This window comes from Molothrus ater, chromosome 1, assembly GCF_012460135.2.
Source record: "Molothrus ater isolate BHLD 08-10-18 breed brown headed cowbird chromosome 1, BPBGC_Mater_1.1, whole genome shotgun sequence".
NCBI classification, from domain to species: Eukaryota; Metazoa; Chordata; class Aves; order Passeriformes; family Icteridae; genus Molothrus; species Molothrus ater.
This window is the reverse complement of record NC_050478.2, coordinates 99,662,668-99,685,050: the sequence shown is the minus strand read 5'-3', so window position 1 is coordinate 99,685,050 and position 22,383 is coordinate 99,662,668. Positions and strand designations below refer to the sequence as shown.

General features: G+C 39.3%; 1 protein-coding gene across 1 annotated transcript; it reads right to left on the bottom strand.

Moving 5' to 3' along the window:
* Positions 1-19,597: 19,597 nt before the first annotated feature.
* On the bottom strand, positions 19,598-20,569 carry MC2R (melanocortin 2 receptor). The gene has a single exon (XM_036406923.2). It carries the CDS (start codon positions 20,567-20,569, stop codon positions 19,598-19,600), a length of 972 nt encoding a protein of 323 aa, XP_036262816.1.
* Between the last annotated feature and the right edge of the window lie 1,814 nt (positions 20,570-22,383).

Sequence of the window (22,383 nt, the reverse complement as noted above, 5' to 3'; positions counted from 1 at the left end):
TTAATTAAGAAGTTGATTGGAAAATGTGTAAATAAGCATCATGAGTCCTTATGCAGCAGGCAGGGTATTTAGAAGGAAGACACACATTTCAGATGTTCTCTGATGGTACGTTTTTGTTTTCCTCTACACAAGAGGAAAGACAGGGAGAGTTTTAAAGGACATGATGAACTGCCAGTTATATGAATGGTATTATGCTGATCTTCATTTTTCATACACAATTATATAATCTATGATAACCTATAATTAAGAGACAAAATAAAAGGCAGTCTGAAGTGGTCAAGCTGGAGAAGGATTGTCCTTCTCGGACGTCCCGGCCAGCGATCCAGCACCGACAGCAGCAGTAGGGGCACTATCCTGATCTCCGTGGTTCGGGACAGCCACCTAAGGCAAAAGCTCTGTGCTATGACAGCAGCGCTACCTTGTGGTAGGATGTGGCTTGGCTTATGGCTACAGTCAGCAGAAATAAGAGAGCGCTCTCCAGCTGTGGAGAATCCAGATCTATTGGGTCCCAAGGGATACCGACAACTGAAAAGAGAGATGGAGAGGTAGCAACAGCTTATAAGGAGGGAGGGAAACAGGGGAGGAGTCAGTCCTTGGACGAATAGGGTTTCAGAGGGGAGTGGGATACAAAAGATTGACTTAGGGAATACCCCAATGGGGATAACTTCAGGGTGGGTCCCTGGCCCCTGAGCCAATCACTTGACGCTCTAGCTGGAAGTTTCTAGAGAGTTCTAGAGAGAAGGGTGGGAGCGCCGAGTGACGGACAGGGCACCGGGGAGGGATTTGAGAAAGGGTACATTAATCTCCAAGGCAACTGGGGAGGAGTTGGGATAACTGGCAGCATAAAGGCGGGGGGGGGGAGAACCCGGGCAGAACCATTACACGATAGGGGGAACAGAACAGTCCAACTTATACAGACACAACACAAAATCAGTCATTACTGGGACTCTGGAGATATTCTTCCCTTGAATGCCTGTTTCTTTAAAATTCTTACTATAGTCTTGAATTATTCTGATTAAAGTTTTTTAAATCTTAATGGACTTTAAAGAAAATGAATTAATGAAAAAATCCCATTATGCCTCAGCCTTTTTTCCTCAAACTAAATGTGAGTGAAAATACTGTAAATGCAGGGTAGGAATTTCCCAAAGACTGTCTCAGCAGTAGAATGACATTAGACATAAATAGCTCTAAATACCCATTCTTAGTAGAACTCCTGGAAATCTGGAGTACAATGGACTTTTTAAATGAATGGAGAGGTGAAGAGACAGACTATTTGGAACATGCTGAGGGATTGCACATCATTCTACTTAGCTCAACAATTTGTGGGCCAGTTCTATATGAGGCAAGATTTTTCTCCATCTTTGTGACTTAGGCTGAAAGTTTCAGCCTGGCTATAGGGGGATTAAAAGAACTTGCACAACTGCAAGAAGAAAAAGGAAAAAAAAAATTGAGTAAATTTTAATTAATTGGTCCAGTCATCTCATAGTCATGCAGGCTAGAAGGGAAATGGAAAGTGCTGCCCCTCTTTCTTAGTGTGAGACACTGTAGGAAGTAATTTTGGCCACTTACAACCAAACAACAGCTCAAGAACACTTCATCCTCTTGCTCTTCTTTATCCATTCAGTGCCAAGTGTCTAATTTGCCTTGGCCTGGAAACAGGACTTGCACTATACTAGAAATTTTTCACCTCTGGTACTTAAGATGATCTTATTTTTGTAATCCAGGTTTGCTTTTGAAGCTCATAGTCAGTTGCAGTTGTTTCAAGAGCAGTGTAGGCAGAATACATTTGATTAAAAGGGAAAAACTCCCAACAAGAGCCTGCTGCTATTTCCTGACTTGCTCTGAAGAATTTTCCTCCCAGATTGCAACATTTGTCTGCAGCTGGATCATGGTGTATTTCTCACTGGAGCAGGATCATAGAATTACAGAATGGTACAGATTGGAAGAGATCTTTAAGACCACTTTCTTCCAACCTCCTCCGGGGATGCATCTCACCAGCCCAAGTGGCTCACAGCCCTATACAACCTGGCCTTGGACACTTCCAGGGATGGGGCAGACACAGCTTCTCTAGGCAACCTGTTCTAGTGCCTCATCATCCTCACAGTAAAGAATTTCTTCCTAATATCCAATCTAAACCCACCATCTTTCAGTTTAAAGCCATTTCTCTTTGTCCTGTCATTATATACTCTTGTAAAAAGTCCCTTTCCATATTTTTTGATAAACACATTTCTAACTAGAAGCTCTGTTTATCTCATAACAGTCACAGAAACACCTAAACAATAGCTGCTGAAAGAGAAAGACACTGTGGATCTCTTCTTCTTACAGACTTGAACTCCAGATTTTCCATTAGCAATTGGATTCTCAATAACCAATTGAATTTACAATAAAGATGTCAGACACAGAGGGTTGCATTTCCATGTTCAGTTATTTTCTTCTGTAATTATCAGGAGCAAAACTTTTCCATCCAATGGCTATCTTATACCTTGCAACTTATATATATGAACCTTCTGAAGATACAGGAGGTTCTCTGTGTGTCTAATACATCTCTTCTGTAGGAGCACAAGTGGTGCAAGTTCTGTTCCTCTGCAAATGCTTTTAAAAGGATGCTTCTCTGAAGGAGTATCATCTTATGTTGTCTAATTCTCAGAAGAATCAATAATTTCAAGGCAGTTAAGATTTAATTTTTAAATTACGCTGGGACTTTTTGTCTCTAAAGGACTGGATTTAAAATATTTGTATTCATTCAGGCTTATCATTTTGCTATCTCCTTTTACATTAGTTGAAGTATGGCATCACTTGATATTTCACTGATTTGTTGCTACAAAGCAGGGAGCTAGGAGAGTTTTCTGGAGAGGTGGATTATGCAATAAAGATCAATATTTCTTTAAAGACTGGAAACAGGATGAAAACTTGAAACTTATTGTTTCTTTTGTATAGTTCTGCTCCAGTGAACAGCTAATACCTGTTAAATAACTCTCAAGAATATGTGACGCAGATAATTTCCTAAAAATGGCAACTTTGAAAAGGAATGTGGCTGCAGTGGAACATGCTTAGGCTTTAGACAGCTGTAAGAATATCTGCTAAGCTAGATTAGAGCTGTGGACTTCTACTAATGCATCCCAACCCAATTTGCAAAAATACACTTTATTCCAAGGTTGGTCATGTAGATTGCCTGAACTGTATTAACATCAATTCTCTTAATGGTCACAGGAAAAGGATTGTACCATTCATTTCTGCTCTGTTCTGTAGGAGCACTCGAGTTCTTTGCTCCAGAAACCACAGCATTTCCTTTTGACAAGTGAGGAAGTACAGGTCCTTGATTGTTCCTAATGTCCCAATTGAATGCAAGATACAGTGCCTGTGAGTGAAACCAGGAATGTACATCCTGCTTCTCCACTTTCACTTAATGAGCTTCTGTGCAAGTTCACCTCAGCTAAGTGGTGGCTCTGTAAAGCAGAAGTGAGCAAGCAAATTCCATATAAACAGTAAAATATTTTTGTTCTCACCTATTTCATTCATGAGAAAGCATCCATTTGTAACAATAATTTTTTTGTATAAAGGAGGAGTAAGCACAAAATAGAAACCTCCAAAAGCTTTAACCTCTCCTTTTCTGAAAAGGGGGTGAAGCAATCTTATTTCTAGCACTTTCTGGGTCTGTTTTAACATAATTTACTGCTGTATTTGGTTGCTAGTACAATAGTATTCTATAGTAGTAGAGTATCTGCTAAAAATATATGTGAAAAATCCATAAATGACTCAGAATTTGAAGTTCCATCTTTAAAAGCAATGAGGAAGACATAATTTGAATGGAAAGTTAATGGCCTATTTTCCCACATTTTCTCTTCCTTCAAGGTAGCTTAGGTATTTTGTGACACTAAGGATCCTACTGGTGCTGCTCTTATTTTCTCCTTTAAAGTTTACTGATAGTTTTTCAAAGTTTGTTTGTTTGTTTGTTTGTCTTAAGTGATCATACTTTCTACAGCAGAAGCAAATATAATTTCTTCACACTGAGGTACAGGTCTTGGTTGGATCAATTTTTCTTCACAGTGGCTTGTATGATTCTATATTTTTGATTGGTGACCAAAACAGTATTTACAGAAAACTGATGTTTTAGTTATTGCTGCTCAGGGCTTACACAGCAGCAAGGCCCCTTTTGAGCTCCTTAGGCTGTGAGGAGGCTGAGAGTGCCAAAGAAGCTGTGAGGGGACACGTGGAACAGCTGACCCCACCTGGCCAAAGGGACATGGCATACCACACTGTGTCATGCTCAGTGAAAAAAATATTCAAGGAAAGAAGGACAAAGGAGCAACATTCAGAGAGATGCTGTTTGTCTTCAAAAGCCACTGATGTGATAGGGTCCTGCTTTCCTGGGGATGGGAAGGCTGAACACCTGCCTGCCCATGGAAAGTGGTAATCAAATTCCTTGTTTTGCTTTGCTTGTGTGTCCAATATTCACTTTGTCAGTTAAACTCTCTGTATCTCAACCCACAAGCTGTCATACTTTTACCCTTCTATTCTCTGCCCCATACCAGCGCAGGGGAGTGAGTGAGTTGTGTGGGGCTAAGCTGCCACCTGTGGTTCACCCACAGCAACTGCCTCCTTAGAATAGAACAGCACTGAACTCATGTATAACCAGCAGAGATGAAAGAGTGTTTCACTGAAGCAAAAGCCTTGCCTTTCTTCTTAGAAACCTGTGGTGCATGAGCTGCAGATGTCACTATGGTCCTCTGAAGATTTTATGCCAAGCAAAACTCTGTGGAAGAATAATTTCCCTAAGGCAAATTATGATGCTTCAGGTCTAAATATTGCAGGGTAATGAGAGCAATTCTCTGCAAAACTCTGCCAAGTTCTCTAGCTCTTTTTGTCATTCTGAGAAGAGTTTCTGTTCCTCTCAAAGCCTTGCTTGTGCAGCTGGAGGTGAGGGATTATACAGGGTGCAGAAATAAGTAGATAAAAAGCTGAATACAACTTCACTGAAACATGACTAAAACGGTGACAGAGGCATTTCACAGGTCACAAGTGACCAGTGCTGTTTTGAAGACATGACACTGGAATTCATTCTGACTTCACATTCTTGAAAAAGCTGAAAGAAAAGGAGGAAATTTCCTTCAAGCAGTTTCGATCTGCTTGAGCAGTTCAAGTGAACTGAAAGCTCTGTGATGAAAGGTGAAGTTGTCAAAGATGATTCAAGAAGTTTAGGGACAGGTAGAGTAAGTAAGTAATGGGTTGAGCAGGATGACAGAAGTCATGGAAGGATAGAGGGGCCACCACAAGTGAACTAGGCCCCTTTTCTGTTTTCTCCCCTTTTCATTGCCCTGTTATGATGAGGTCAATGAAGATTATTTACTTTCAGCTTCAGAATGATTCATATTTTAAAAATGAAGCTATCTCTTTATTAAGAAATCCATGTCTTACGTAGCATCTGGTAGCATCCCAGCACATGCGGACCTGACTGACATATTTTTCCACTTCTTTTTCACAACATGTACTGTTCTTGCCAAGTTCTTTATAGCATCTCTTTAAAGAGGATTTTGTTGCTGAAGTGTTTTTGCGAAACCTATTGACAACTGAAGGGAACTAGAGGAATTTAAGGGTTATTAGCTTAATAAAAAATGGTTTTACTCTTTCCTGGCTACTTTACTGCTACAGCATGGTAGCTCTTTAGTTGTTTTTTCTGTAGTATTTGAATATTCAATTCCCTGAATCATTCTCATTTGTACCACTGCTGACTGCAGAACAATGGCTGTTATCAACCTTCTTTTGTCAGCTTCAGGTTCCTTTTGTGGTAGATAGTTTCTCCTATATGGAGCGAATTGGAGTGTTTTCTAGGTTCTCTTGGTCTTGTTTGAGTCATTGAGACAAGAAGTTCAATTAATTTATCCACAGCTGCTATCAGGCTACTTGCAGCATGGCCCTGATTCTTTGCCAGTCTGAATTTAGAACACTGTGCTTATTCTCCACTTGTAAATGCCACAGTTTTAGATATTTTCTTGAAAAAATATCCTTCCTTCCTTCCTTCCTTCCTTCCTTCCTTCCTTCCTTCCTTCCTTCCTTCCTTCCTTCCTTCCTTCCTTCCTTCCTTCCTTCCTTCCTTCCTTCCTTCCTTCCTTCCTTCCTTCCTTCCTTCCTTCCTTCCTTCCTTCCTTCCTTCCTTCCTTCCTTCCTTCCTTCCTTCCTTCCTTCCTTCCTTCCTTCCTTCCTTCCTTCCTTCCTTCCTTCCTTCCTTCCCTCCTTCCTTCCCTCCTTCCCTTCCCTCCTTCCCTCCTCCTTCCTCCCTCCCTCCCTCCCTCCCTTTTTCCTTCCCCATCATCCCTCTGAAGCTCACTGCATGTATCTATTCCATTGCCCACAAACACTCTGTGAATCCTCAATTACTCACTGTAATTATAATAATAAAAGAAGCCAAAACATGTTTTTCTGAAACAGAGATATTTCTCACTGGCTGTGTAAGGGACTAATTATTAACTATTCACTCTGGCTTTCTGCAAATTTAGTAACTACTTTTTTTTTGGCATCACTATTAGGTTTGTTTTTTCTACTCTGTTTCAAAATCTCTAGTTATGCAACTACTAGAGATGAAGAGGACTGTGGTTACCAACCTTTGTCCCCAAGATATCTGCCTTCACATTATCAAAATGTCCTTGTTCCATTTATCATCTCAAGTAACATTTACAATTTTCTACTTTGTGAAAAAAAAAACAAACAAAAACCAAACAGCCGATTTTGAACTGTTTCTGTTTGAAATATTTTAGTTTTGTTGTCAGCTTTTGCAAATAGAATTAATAGAGGGTTTTTGAAAGAAAAGTAATTTCCTTGGAGAACAGTATGTTAGTTATCTGGAGAGAAGATAAATTTATGCACAAGAAAATTAATCTATGAAGACCGTTTTGAGCAATTTTAATTTTTAATACACTATTTGTCAAAACAGCAGTTACAGTGGCTGGGAAGGCAATGAAGAACACTGTGAATATAGCTGCCATGGTGATAATGATGTTGAAAGCACTTAGATTCAATCTGACAGGACTAGGTAGTGAAGTAGCTTTTTACTTTAATTAACAGAAAAAGGAAGTGAAGAACTTATTGTTTTCTGGTAGCCTTTGATTTAAGTAGATGTAATAAGACTTTCAGTGAAAGATAAAGAAAAATACTTCATCTCTTACCAGTGTAACACATCTGTTAATAAATCAGCCTGGAATATGTATTTTAGAAGGGAATATATTACCGTCCTTGATGGAGATTCCATTATTGTTCCTTGGTTAATTACTGTAGTTGTTTGATTTTTCCTCTGTAAGAGACACAAATTTTTGATCAGCAGAGTTTTCAGAGACCAGACAAAGTAATGACCTGTCTGCAAAATATGCTAGGGATTTCTTTCAGTAATACTTTCATTGGCTTTAAATCAAGTGCTGTCATGGCTGAGTGCATAAAATTATTCTATGCTTACCTTGAACTGCAAAATTTTCATGTTTTTAAAACCAGTGGCTGCAGCAAGAGATTGGGAAACACCTGTCTGTAAAAGTGATGAACAGAACTAGCAAGCCCCTTGCATTCTGGCAAATAAAATTTTATTCTGAAATGAGGCATAACATATCAGACATAGCTCTTTCATTTTGAGAAATTTTGGACCTTTCCTTGGACTGCAGTACTGTCTTTGGCACTAACATGAAAGCTGCCTTCATTAGTGTAATTCATTGCATTCCCTGTAACAAAAGCTGTACCTTTTTTTAGAGGTTTCCTTCATCATTAAAGTCTTGAACCTCATAAGAACTGTAGTTAGCAACAATATTTCTGGGTTTTTTTGTTTCTGCAAGGATGTGAAGGTTTTAATTCCCCTACAACCACTGTTCCTTCATGTCCATTTGTTAGTGGGAAATAGCTGCTGTCCATTGTACTTTGATCAAATTGGCATCATTATTTGGGCTGCTTCTGTTTATCCTTCCCAAAAATGTATTTTTTCTTACCTCTCAGCTTCTGTCTCTGAAGCTTTTGTACTGCTTTATTGAGTGGCCAACTTTGCTTCTGAAGGGGCAAAATAGCTCGATAATGATGGAACACGATCTATCTGTCTGTCTGGCTATCATCTTCTATCTATCCTTTCCTTTATTCATCTGACAAGTGGCACATGTTGGTGATCTAAATGCTGACAGTTCATTAAACACATCTGAACCTCCTGATAAAATATTTTAGATGGCTATTTTTAACCTTCCTATTTTGTCCCATGTACAAATAACTCTATGGAACTGCGTCCCATGTCAGAGATATGCAGAGAGTGCTGGCAGCTCAGAACATGTGGTTCAAGAACTCAGTCAATCTAGTGGAGAAAAAATTGTGAGTAGCTAGTTAAATGTCAAAGAGTCATCTACTATTTCTTTTTAGGTGTTTTCAGGGTAGGCAGAGCTCGCCCCCTGTAAATGAAGGCAAGAGGACTGGTCTCTGTAACAACCCCCACTGAGAGACTCCGTTTAGATCAGATTCTGCACAGGCATGTGTTCCTCTGGCTCTTCCAATTTCCCCTACAGCAGCACAGACACTTGTGACCTTTCTAAGGGACCTAAAGCCATCCTGGTGTAATAGCTTATTTCTTTATTAGGAAACTTGTGCAACCAGCTGAGAACTATAGTTGGGAAAGACATTTTTCCTAGAACAAAAGGGTACTGTACAACAGGCATCTGTACACAGATCCAAAGGTCATGGGCCTGAAAAACCAAGGAGAGATTTAAGCAAGCTGTGCATCAGCATGAAAGACATGCAGTCCCTTGTCAGTTGTTTCTCTTGTCCTCGTGGGTTGTCAATTTATGGTTTCCTCATGTCTTAGAAAAGATCTGGTTGCATTTCTTCTCCCTGTTTTTTGCTGCTGCCTGCTTAGCCTTAGGGGTGGGTACAATTGTGCTTCAAGTACATATAATTGTGGTTTTGGTAACTTGTCAAATCGTTGATAAAAGATGCCAAAGACAATACACAAATTTATTTTAAGACGGCCGAGGACACACTGAATCTTGATCTAAACTTTGAGCATGTGCACATACATTTGAAATGTAGACAGCAAGAGGTGACCAGGGAATGCAGAGGAAGCAATGCAGGCTGGAGTGTGGGTGTCGGAACTCAGTACATCCCTCTGGGTGTCCAGAGTTGCTGAGACCCCACTGGGGGGCTCAGAGACCTTGGCATGCTGCCCAGAACACCTGGGGATTTGATTTTGACCCTTGGAGCAAGTTGCCAACTTTGTATGAGGACATGAAAGTCACACAGGTTTGAATAGTGTAATAACAAACTGTTCAGAGAGTGAAAATGTAGATTTTAGGATTTTTGGTATGGGGGTTATGGGGACAAGATGGAGGAATCTAGGCGTGTCTAGCCTTTCTTCTTCTTCTTCCTGTTCTCCATTTTCTGAAGTGAGGTTGGCACTTTGGGATTGGTCTAGAGTAGAAGTGCACTGTCTAACATAGGTGATAGGTATTGGGAATTAAGTGTAAATATGATATACGTAGTTTGTAGTATAAAAGGACAACACCACCTCGGGGGCGGTCAGAGTGCCTTTGGCTGCCCTGCAGAGCAGACCTTGGCTGGGCAGAAAGAAAATTTTATAGATAAGAATTAATAAACAACCTCAAGACCGAAAAGTGAAGAGTCCAGACTCGTTCTTTAGTTGCACGGGCTGAAGCAGAGACATCCTACGCATCTCGGGGCAGCAATTATCAACAGCAACCCGAGATGTGGGTACTGTCTTCTTCCATATATTATGGCTAATTTGCTCCCATGGAAGTGTATATTTGAACGTGTATTTCAAATATCTGCTATTTACTCTCACCATTACACTTTGCTAGAGCAGTTATCTCCTGAAGAGATGCTACTATTCCTTAAGGAAGATACTGCATGGGCTGTTTAATTCCACACAGTAAATCCACTGCTCTTGTTTTGTATCTTGGGTAAAAAGAAGAGTCAAGTCTCCGTGATATAAACAGGGCCCAAAATCCCATTAAAAACACACACAGTGGTACCTCTAAGTACTAAAATAACAAATTCACTCTGTTTATTGTAGGCATGGTTTTTCTACCTTTAACTTCTTTCTTGCAGGATAAACCATGTTTGTGTTTTGACACAGTTGTTTTCTACCCTCCCTGGAATATCATTAGCCTGTTCCTTAGTTTCGCTTTCCTTAATCTCCTCCTCAGAAGTAGAATCTGGCTACATTCTGGCCTCTGTTCTCAGATACAGTCTTCATTTGGCCAGCTAATAATAATTTTGTCCATTAATTTAATGTACTAATTCCTTTAAAGAACAATTTTTTCAGCTGCAGAGATCTCCTGATATGTGTGGAGGTGTGTCTGTGTGCTGACGGCAAAGACTTCCTAGTTCTTGGGATCCTTTAGGTACAGTGGTCAGGATGGGATGAAATCTTTTGCAGCTTTTCCTGTAATGCAGCCCATATGTTATGATTAGTTTGGCCCCCCTTGTCTTTTTTGGAGGAAAGCATGAGGGAGCTCCTATCTGTTACAAGAACATTTCCTCCACATGGTCACAACATGTTTTTCTCACTTTTCAATGTCTTCATTACTTAATCAGAGGACCTTCACTCCATCTTATATCATTGTAATAAATTTAAGTATTGTCATTCAAGAAAATACCCTGAGGTAACTAGTCTAGGGGAGCAACTTTAAAATTTCCTCTTGTAACTAGGTCAAGAAAGGGGTGAGTGGGTAATGACAAAAGGTGCAGAAGATTTAGCAGCCAACAATAGGTCTTGAAAGTGCACAGTATGATTTTTTAAAAAGTGATTTTTAAAATGCAGTAAAATGTCTCTACTGTTGATGGATAAAAGAGATTCTTGTTAATGCAGGCAACAACAGATAGAATATCCTTCAAAAGGCAAACATTTCAAAAATCAGAGTGCATTTCAGGTTGTTCACAGATTGCTAGGTTCAAAGCAGGTATGTTAGAATTAAATTTCTTTTTTTTACCAATTACATACATTTTAAACTTAGTTCATAATATGCTGTCATTAGTCCTTTCTCATTTCTTATTTCTTGGCTATTGTGCCAACTTCTTGCAACCCACAATATCCTGGGTGCAGTGGTGGTTGACAGTTTTCTCTTGATACCTGACACTATTTCTACTGTTAGCAGTACTAAAATGACTCAGTTGGTTTCTTTGCCTTTTTTTCTTGTTAATGCTACATTTGCTGACAGCTCCTTTGCTCCGTGTCACCCATCCCATAGCTCTGGCTGCCATACTTTGCTGCAGAGGTCTGTGCCCTTAAAGAGTCTGGCTTCTCCTACCAACATCCCCTCTCAGAACCTGGAGGGACTGTCACCCAGTTCTGCAGCTGCATCAGATTTCTCTTTTATGGAAAAAGCCTCTTCTCCCCCCTGCTGTCCTAATTCATGAAGCTAGGGCCACAAAATTCACAGACAAGGCAATCTGCATTTCACTCTCTTGTGGAGAAGCTGGTAACTGGTCAAGTGCACAAACCAGGTCAAGGATACCTTTCCAGGACTTACTCAGCAGACCTAAGCAAATATGTTTTTTGGAAGAGATTCACCAATGGACAAAAAAGTATGTCTCACCTTGAAATCAGTGTAAGTAAAACTAGTCTGAAGTAAAACCACTTTCATTTTCATATTGCTTCATCTGTGACCCAAAAACACTGATATGAAAGTATCATTAAGAGAACAGATGCATTTTTGAACTGCCAAATGCTATTTCTGCCTCTTATTTTAGGCATTTGTTTCAAAACATTGCCAGTTGGTATGGCATATTCCTTAGGGGGAAGGCTTTTTCATTAATATGGCTAGAAGCACTGGAGGAGCAGACTTACTTAATTCAGAAGATCTTTTGGTTCCCCCTTATTTCCTATCATGTTGCCTCAGGAGAATATTTTCCAAACCTTAAACTGAGAGTTTGTGCTTCTTCAAAGCTAGCTGCAGGGAATATGAAATGATTTAGTAAGCTTATCTCTCTTCTTTAGGGGAGAAATTCTCCATTACAGTCTAAGTGCAATACCAAGAGTCATCTGATCTCGTGTGCATTTGCTTGCAAGGAAAACAGAAACAGATGAAGGTCTTCCTGTTTTATGCACCAAATTCCACCAAAGTCCTTTAGTTTATTTAGCCCTCCTTTTTCACAGTACTGCTTTTTATTCAAGCTTTCTGTTTCAAATATAAGACAAACATTTGAATAGTCTACTGAATGTAAGTGTAGATATTACATTAGGTAACTTTAGTCATGTAAAAGCAAAAGTTTGCGTTCATGCCTCAGTTGCTGGAAGGACAATCAGCTGAGGAAAGTGTACTGTAAGGTGCTTACTTATAGAGTGGATGTAAAGCATACAGTGCATGAGATATTTTTGAAACATCAACATCTGAAATTCAAATGACTGTGCAATATGTTTTAAATTTAAATGACCAGGTTATTTTTGAAATACCAGAAGCATCACGCCTAATCTGACTTCTGACCCCCAGACATGATACATTAACAGTGACCAGGATCATTACAGAGAATTTTATGATGATGATTTAAGGAAGAAATGGAACATTTTTGAAAGGAAATGAAAAATAAATTAATAATTAAGCTATAAAGCACAAACATCACCCCTGTTTACATTATGAATTCTTCAGGACTTGTTTTGAATTCCTTCCATGAGTTATGGTATCACTTTATTTACACATATCCAAAGAAATAAGACTTCAAGGTATCTTTGATGTCTAAATCAAATGGATGCACCAATTTTTGGTTGCTATTGCAAATCAGAAGCCATGTTCTGCACATCTCTGCTCTTTTCATTCATCTCAGCATTTCTGTTTGTCTGACCATGAATGTTACTTCTTTCATTTCTACTTCTCTCAGCTCTACATGCTTCTTTCCAGCAATGCAAGATGAATAGGTCCTCCCCACCTGTTCCTTTCTCTCTTCTGCTTACTTACATGCTGTGCTACTCAGTCTTAGAAATTACTCTTTTCTTCCCTGCCCTTGTCTCTCCTAACCTAATCTTGACCTTGCTGGCAAAGCTTCCAACTTGGGAACCCAGGGATTCCTCCATGAGTTTTCTTGTGCCCCTGATACTCCCGAGCCACCCAGACAAAACCTTCAGTAAAGACCCCTCTGTACAGAAAAAAACTGAACAATTGATTTTGCTCATTTAGCACCGTTATTTTAAAAAATTATTACTCTTCATCAACCCTTTTCCCTGGGCATTTTCCCAGGCATTTAACTGCCCCTAGTGCCAGCTCCTCTAATGGGAAACACTGCCAGCCTCATCCCCTTATAAACCAGTCAGCTCTTACTTTCAAGGCTGTGCTTCTTTCCACCTCCTGCTCACCCAGGAGTGAACAGCTGCCTTTTATCCAAATCCCCCTTCTTTCAAAGGTTCTGCTGTGATCTGAGAGGAAGCAAAGTGCAGATGAGGGCTGAGGGCTCCATCATTTCCTCTCAGCTTGCCCTCTGACCTGGGTTGCTCCATACTGGGCTGGAGCCCTTTTTTCCCTCCCTTTTTATCTCATTGCACAGGCTGGCAGTTAAGACAGGTTTAGCTGTCACACGGGATGATATGATTACCCAAATTACTTGGCAGTGGTTTCATTTCTCAAGTAAATGAAAATGTAAGACTGTGGTCTGTGAGACTGAAATGGTGCATTAAACAACTCTGTGGATCACTCTTTAAAATTCAAGCAAAAGCTCAAATGCATATTTAGAATGATGGATAATAATAATTACATTTGAAAGTGAATAGCTGCAGGAGTCCCTGGACCAGGAAGCTAGTTCTGAATTGGAAGACGTCTACCCAAGACTTTCAATGTCACCAAACCCTGAGACCCAATTTAAATTGTCAGGGGCAATTAGCCAGAAAAACCTATGTGATGGGATTTTAAAGGGACTGAAGACATTTCTTGCTAGTTTTAGAGACTGCATTTTGCCTCATGGTAATATTCTGACGCCCAGACTTCCTGCAGGGCTGAATGCTTCCATGATGTGATAACACAGAGGCTCTTGAGAGGCTTTAGACATTGTGAAAGTGGTTTTTAATTGCCTGACTTTATAACCACCAGGTCAGAGTCAAGGCACTGCAGGGGCCATGGGACTCTTTTGGGATCCATCAGGGCAATCTGTAGTTTTGTATGGGGGACCCTTCTGTACAGCTAACTACAGCTGAAATGTCAATGCCAGCGTCTACCTGGGCTGTGTGCTTGTTGAAGACTGCAATGCAAGTTGTTTTCTATTACCATCTGTATGGCAGATTACCTTTGTCAGGTGGGCAGTTTGCTTTATCTCTCTCTTTGAGTGACCACATTCACACCTGTCTGGGGAGGGGACCTCTGCTGATAACAGACTATTGAATGTCAGTGCATGACTGATAAGAACTATAACATCCCATTGTGAGATGCTCCGCCCAGAGGGAGGAGCCAAGCATTGCTACCCAGATATAATCCAGAAACTTTTGAGACACTGGCACGGCTTTCTCCACGGGATTCCCCAGAGAAACAGCAGCTGTCTTCTTCTTCCACGGGATCTTCAGAGGAAGAATACATCCTTCTCTACAGATCCCCTCGCTCCAACAGAACCACACCTGATACTTCAGGAGGACTGCAGCCACGTTTCCAATTGGACTGCTACCAACACCCCACAGGGTGTCAGGTTGAGTTCTGACTCTGTCAGTGTTGTTCTAGTATACTGCATTGTTTATTTTGTTCTTTTTTTCCCTTTTCCCTATTAAAACCTGTTATTTCCTGCTCCCATATTTTTGCCTGAAAGTCCCTTAATTTAAAATTTATAGCAATTCAGAAGAGTGAAGAGAGTTTACATTCTCTATTTCAGAAGAGGCTCCTGCCTTCCTTACAGACTCTTGTCTTTCCAAACCAAGACAGTGCTGCATCTCCTCTACCCTTGGTTAGGTTGTCAGAAGGTGAGAAGCTGCCGATGGAGTAATTTCACCCACAAATGTACCATCTTTATCCAGATAGTACAAAGTTTAGAGGTAGCTGTTTGGGGACTGAAGTTGTAATAAATGGTGGTGTAAAAGTGCTGATGAAGCAATGGAATGTGGACTAACAAACTCATCTCATAGCCTTAATGTAAAAAAAACCCACAATTTTCAAAAGCAAGAAATAATTTTAGTTACTCAGTAAGAATTTGTACTCCAGAGGGGTTATGCAGAATTATTTGATATTTATTGGTTACTCATTAGACTATGTGTGACAGTTCAATAGTCTGATTTTGTCTTATAGGTGTGAGGGATTTGAGGACGTAAGAAAACTGCTTTCAGTGGACATGAAAAGTATTTGTTTAGTGGTCACACTCAGTTCTCCAGAATTGTACTTTAAGTCATCCTCTTTGAATTGGAAGCTTACGACAGCATTGTGTCTTCTGAGAAATGACACTTCAAATAAAGCTGTATTAAAGTGCTTTTGAATGATAAGGACACAATGGATAGCTCCCTGCTGAAATTACCTTGAGAGAATTAATAAACCAGGCCCTACTTGTATATAATTCTGTTTGAATAAATGTATCATTTGAAGAATGTAATTTTGTTTGAAAAACTGAAATTTTGTTTGGCTGATAGGAGTCCAGGGTACCTATTTTTCTGAAAGTCTTGTCCAGAACAACAATTAATAGAAATAAGATTTTTCTCACATAAATAAACTAACTCTAAACTATATTTTCTCATGAATAAACTGTGTTTGTCTTGCTAATTTGTAAACAAAATCAAACTGCAAGTTTGTCTCTCACTGGCGTACTGACTCTTTCAGTGGAATTAATTCCCCTGGGTGTCTTTATCAGATTTGTTCATTTTGTTCCTGAACACGAAGTTCAGTTCAAAACAATAAAAAGAGAGGAGGAGTTTTTCTTCTTTGTTTTTGTAGTAAGTGACTGGGAAATGTTTTGTTGCCACAGGCATGTAAAGTTCTGTGGACCCTTCCAAATGAAATATTGATTGTAGCATTGCCTGTGATCTTCAAATAACTGGATGTTCCTTTCAGGCTTATTAGCTTCTGGTAGAATCCAAAATGAACTTTTTTCTCCCAAAGTTAAGGTACAATTCTGCCTCCTAAACTTTTCAAGCTGGGCAGATGAAGAGAAGTTCCAAAATCTGAGAAAAGTCTTCACTTTTACATGTTAATATATCAGGAGAGAATTTCAATAGTGACTTCAGCACAATACAATGAAAGCTTCAAAAATCATGGCTTAAAGAATCCATTCAAAAAGCAACATAGGTAAATATATGGAGACATTGGAATGTGAGACAGAGAAACTTGCTTGGACAGTGGACAACTAAAATGTAAGTAAAAATTTACAGGCAATTAGGAGATAATGCATAGAGATTTACCCATCTGCTAACAAGCAAGAAATGCAGGCAGACTGAAAAATAAAAATCTTTCTAGAAGCTTTTTTATTCAAATATATTTTGTGTTCTTCCTGACTCTTTCTTCCCAGGAAGGGAATATTTTCAAGAGAATGCTCCATTTAATCATAACTAGTGCAAACTGAAAAAATGTTTACATGTGTCTTTTGAATTTTATATCGATTCCTTACATAACCCCCAGGCTCAGCTTGAGATCTAGTATTGTAGACACAGATTTCAGCCGTATTGCAAATGCACAGGATCATTTATTACACAGCGAACATGGCAAGTCCTGTGGTCCCTAACGCAAAAATGGAGAAAAATAAGCAGTTTTCATGATTTGCAACCTGTCTACCCTGCAGCCTTTTTCCAGTCTTGCTGGTTGTCTGTGATTAGACACAGAGTATAGCAGTAAGAGCCATCAAGTGTCTACAGCAGTTTAAAGAGATTACCCTGAGCTCTAAGTTTGGGTGTTGCTCAGGCATCATGACAGGAACAGATGTTTTGGGATATTGATTTGAATGCATTCACAGCTGAGTCCAGGTAGGCTACAGAGAACAGCCACTTCATTTCTGGTAAGACAAGGTGGGAACCAGTTCCAGACAGTGCTTGGATCTCATGGAAATCTGAGATTCAATGTCAGTGACTGCAGAAATATTTTTAAACCAAAGAAAGAAAAGAAACCTACCAAAATCTTACTGCCTAGGTGTTGACTTCTTGTTTTGACAAGCTAGATGGAAAAAAAATCCTCACTGGTTCATAACCTGCATAACCACACCTGCTCTGTGTTTTGCAGATAAATGGTGGCTGGATGCTTGGGGATGGTGCTGGGAAAGGCAGTGGGATAGTTTGGGAAGAGTGGGCAGATGGGTTACTGGAGAACAGTTTGCTCTGCCCTCAAAGGAGGGCTCAGAGGAACATGATCAGAGGTGTGCCCATGGGATGGATTTTGTTTGGTGAGGTAGAAGCCCAGGTCCTCATTGCAAAGCAAAGCAAAAAAAGTGGCAGTGCAGGGGTGCAAGCTGGTCTCTGTCTCCTGGGGTCTGTGAGTGACCACTGCCTCTTTCCCCTGGGCCTGGGGATGCTGCAAAGGGAGGTTGGCACCAGCCAGTCCCTGAAACTTTTCTGTAGGTAAGGGCAGTCAAATGAGGGCCAAAGGCAGCCAGGCCTAACCACATCTGCCAGGATTACCCTGAGCTGCCACTGGCTGCTGTGGTGGAAGAATGCAGTAGCTGGTGGCATCACCTGAGGTCTGCTGTAGCCACGACCTTGTCCATCCCCTGCTTTCACAGGGCTACCTTTTCAAGCCCTAACTGCCAGCATCTCCATGAGGGGAGTCCTTATCAGAGGACTTTGACTTTTTATAGAATTTCAATAATACTTCTTACTGCTGAATTTTAGATTTTGATATGAGTCTCTCTTGAGCGTCCCTCATTATGGGGCTAAATGTTTGGTGTTTTCTTTAATGATTATTCTCCATGTTTAGGTGTTATGATATACGAATAATTTTATGATAAGAATAATTTACATTTGGACAGCTCATTGTGAATGTGAAGTCTTTGCATGTGTAGAGTTAGAGTAGTCTTCCTTACAGGATGCATTCACTTCTAACATGGTGGAAGCTACTTATCTCTCTTAACTAAGTCTGCTTTAGGGAAGAAGATGGAAAATAATGTTTTGAGGGAAGGAACTTTTGGCTGATAATTCATGCATTGCAGAGTTAATATGAGCTCTACCTTAATCACAATTTTCTTTCCAACATTTTTTATCATTTTAAAATTCATCATTTGTGAGCACAGGGCACTGCAGTACTGTAGATGTTTTGTTTTACCTTTTCTTTAACATTGTATGTTTCTTTTCTTTTCCCCCCAATTCTAACAGTCATTTCTTCCTGTGCAGCTTTACATTTATTCTGCTATTTGATGGAAATGAAGCAATTCTTATTAAAATAAAAAATGTGATTCTATCTGAACTCCCTTCTAAACTTGCATTTTTTAGATGAACCTTTTTTTTTTGCAATAAATGAATAGGTTTGAAAAATTTTCATTTTAGTATCTCTTTTCCAATTCATTTTTGTAGGTCTGTAGAGGCTTTCAGGTTTATTGTCCTTCATTCAACCCAAGATAACATGAATTCATATGGTTTGTCCATATTCCATACTCTTGAAGTTCTCTTACTACTTTTCTCTGGCACAGCTGAATGACTTCCTTGAATTACTGTGAGTTTAAATCCTCACTATATACTCTGGACTGCTTCAGAATGTTTTACTGCTGAAAGCCATTCTGCCTTTGAGTTTTGTGAGCTCTGTATTATTTTGGCAGGAACAATTCAAAATTTTCTCACAAGGGTTTCTAAATTACAGTCTGCTTTGTAGCATCCTTCCAGACTGGATAGTTGCTTCCTTACCTGGGTGGCTGACTTCCATGGAAGTGTTTGAATTTTATCTCCGGTATTATGTTTTTCTGAATTCTTTGTGGTAGCATGCCATGGTTGAATCAAAGTGCTTTTCCTATCTGTGGAGCTTATTATTTTATTGAAGAGAACTGGCACTGACAAGCTCAGCAATCCCCTTTGCTAGTTCAGACCTGGTTTAGGGGTTTTAAAATTCAAAACCTGTCTTTGCTGGCACGACAACTTTATGTTGGAAACAACACTTCAGCGACTAAATATAGTTTTTTAATCAAAATATCCTATTCTTTTGGACTTACACTTCAAAAGTTGCTTTTGAAACTTAGAGATCACTAATTGCATGATTTAAAGGAGATTAGATGTTAAAGAAGAGTCTTGAGTTACCTTTTACAGCAAAATTACATGTCCATGTTTTCTACTTAACCATATACTTTTATACAAATGCATGGTTTAGAAATGAATATTTACTTAATTGCAATTTAACCAACAGAATTTTAAAGTAGTATATGCATTGAATTGAAATTATTGATACAAAATGAATTTGCTGATATCTGAGGTAATGCAATAAGATGCGGATTTTAGTTTGGATTTTTCTGAAATGACAAAAGATAATTAAGACATTTGTTTAGTTTTTTTTCCTTGAATGAAAATTATCAACAGAATTAGCTTAGTGTGGAGGTCTGGTTGACAAAGATTTGTGTGCTTACTTATTTTTTATTCATTCTTTGGTAACTGAAAAATCTCTGGCAAGCATAGCATTACTTTGGGTGTAATTGTTGGTATTTTTAACTCTTCACACTGATGTTGCACAGCACCCCATAAATGCTTCTATAATTTTCATTTTTGATGAAGTGTTCACCAGTTGCAGCTTGACCTGGAACAGTAGAACATCTTCCTAAATGTACTCCGCAGTTCTGGGCTTCGGAATGCAAAAATCATAGGGTTGATGATGGCATTGCACATGATGAGTGTCCCATTCACGTGGAAAATGGACATGTAGCAGGCACAGTAAGGGTTGTGTGGGCAAAACCTTGCTAAGAGGATGTGAAGAACAAAGGGGGCCCAACAGCAAAGGAAAACTCCAAGGAAAATAGTCAGTGTGATGGCGCCTTTCATGTTAGTTCTGTGATGAACGGTGCTGCTGGGCAGTGAGGCGATCTTTTTGGCGTGAGATCGAGCCAGGAGGAACATGTGGACGTAGAGGCAGAGTATGAAAAACATCATCAAAGGGAAGAAGATGGTGAAGGGAATGACTGTTGCTGCTTCATAGGAGAAGAGGGCGATGGCAATGCTGCTGCCGGCACAGAATGCCCAGATGATCGCCAGGATAACCAAGGCCCTCCTCAGTGTCATGATATTGTGGTACCGCAGAGCGTAGAAGATAGTGATGTACCTGTCTGCTGCAATGGCCAGCAGGCTGAAAATAGACCCCAGCAGAGACAGAATGAACATGGAATCCATGGCATCATCCAGTTTTTTCTCGAAGTCTCCGTGACGCGTCAGGTATCCCATTTTGCACAAGATGATAAAGATGTTCTCCAGAGTTTTGTACAAGCTACCTAACATGTCTGAAATGGCTAAACTGCAAATGAAGAAGTACATGGGCAAGTGTAAATTCTTATTTCTCACAACAGCAATGAGGATAAGTAGATTTTCCAGTATCCCAGCGGCAGCAACAGTGAAAAAAACTTCCTCTGGCACCACAACCTGAGTGCAGTCACTGATATTTAATGAAAAATCACTCATGTTTTCAAGGGATGGAATGCTTGTCTGCCCTAGGTGTTTGATTAAGTTGGAAGGTCTCTCAGTGCTCATTCTTCTGGTCATGGAAAGAGTCTAGGTTGCTTCTTTTTCAGGTTTGGCTTTATTGTGAGGCTGACCTGTCAATCAGACCATTCTTCTTTTGATCAAGGCTCTCTCCTTCATCTGGAGCAATTTTAAGACTTAACTGAAATGTCTGGAATTTCTCCTACAATAAGACATGTAGAAACATAAATATCAGGAAGAAATTGACCACACATATGAAGCAAAAATAGATATTTGAAATATCATCTATTGCAGCTTAAAGCACATCTATAATCACCATAGGAAAAAAAAATGGATTAAATAGGAGCTGTTCAAGGCTTCACTAAACCTTAAAGACAATCAAAGTGTAAATTCTCTTTTAGCTTCAAAGTGATTTTAAAAAATGTGTGTAATTTTCTTTACTAATGTGCATCCCACATTTACTGAAACTAATCTTACAGACTTGAAGAGCTTGGCAATCTTTACTGGCCCAGCTGTTTGCTTTGAGAAAGCCTGGCAGTTCTCACAAGATTTTCAGCATTATTAGACACAAATAAAAATAATGCCAAGATAAACTCTTGTTCAGAACAATAACATGTTTACCTCCACACTGTTGATGGTGTAATGAAATGCCCTCAATTTAGATGTGAACCTTAGAAAATATTGATGTATTTAAAGGCATGTTAGATGTTAGTGAGAGGCTTCCTTTTAATTTAGATTGAAACTGTCTTTTGATTCCATGAAAGTATTTCAAAGATCCGAAGTACAACTTTTTCTTGTCTGTATTTTACAGCTATCTAAAACCCCAAATATTATTTCAGCATTGGGATGATGTTTTCCTTTTTCCATAATGATCCTAATCTAAACTACATCTAAGCATATAGGAATCTTTCCAAAGGAATAGACTTTTTACTCTTTAAATTAATGTATAAATTGATATGATATTAATTTAGCTTGGATATGACCCATAAACAATAAGAGAGAGTTTTTCTTCTTGTCTTCATAGCCAATTTGGGAAATACAGATGCAATTTTGGTATTTAGAAAGTCCCCTTCTTTACAGATAATATTTTCACTGAAAGGGTTGTCAAGCACTGGAACAGGCTGTCCAGAGAAGTGGTTGAGTCACCATCTCATGAGGTATTTAAATGAGGTATGAATGAGACCCTTAGGGACATTATTTAGTGGTGGACTTGGCAGTGCTTGGTTAATGGCTGGACTGAATGATCTTGAAGGTGTTTTCTAGCCTAAATGAGTCTAAAGTTTCATGATTCCACCTCTGTTTTTAAGTTTAAACCAGCTTTCTTTGACACTTTCATATCAGTAAATCTTGAAATTTCTTTGGACATTTGTTCATAATCAGGGTTGCTGAATATTATAACACACAGTTACTGTTTCAAAGGAAGAAGTTAAAAGTTTGGTTTATTCTGTATACAAACAAGGCTTGGAGCACCAGCCATCACAAATTTGATGAAACAAGAAGCATTCAGGAGAGTACCCATACATATCTGAAAACATGGGCTGAATGAACTGTATTGCACTGCAGCATGTGTAGACATTCCCAAAGATAATTAGGCTGGCATCTGTCAGTATGTGATGGAAGAAGTTACCAACAAGAATAAGAAGCTTGACAATGTCTTTGTAATGATATGTTTTTCCTATTCTCACCTGGAGCTACTGTCACAGTTAAGTTTAATGATTTCTAATCTAGCACTGTGTTACCAATTTTCTCTCTTTATAGGAAGTCAGCACAGACACTTCAGACAAAACTTCATTTCAATAGGATTTAAACAGGAGAATCAGCTAGCAAACATTTATTAAATTGCCATTTTCTAAAAACTGTATTTCAAGAATGCT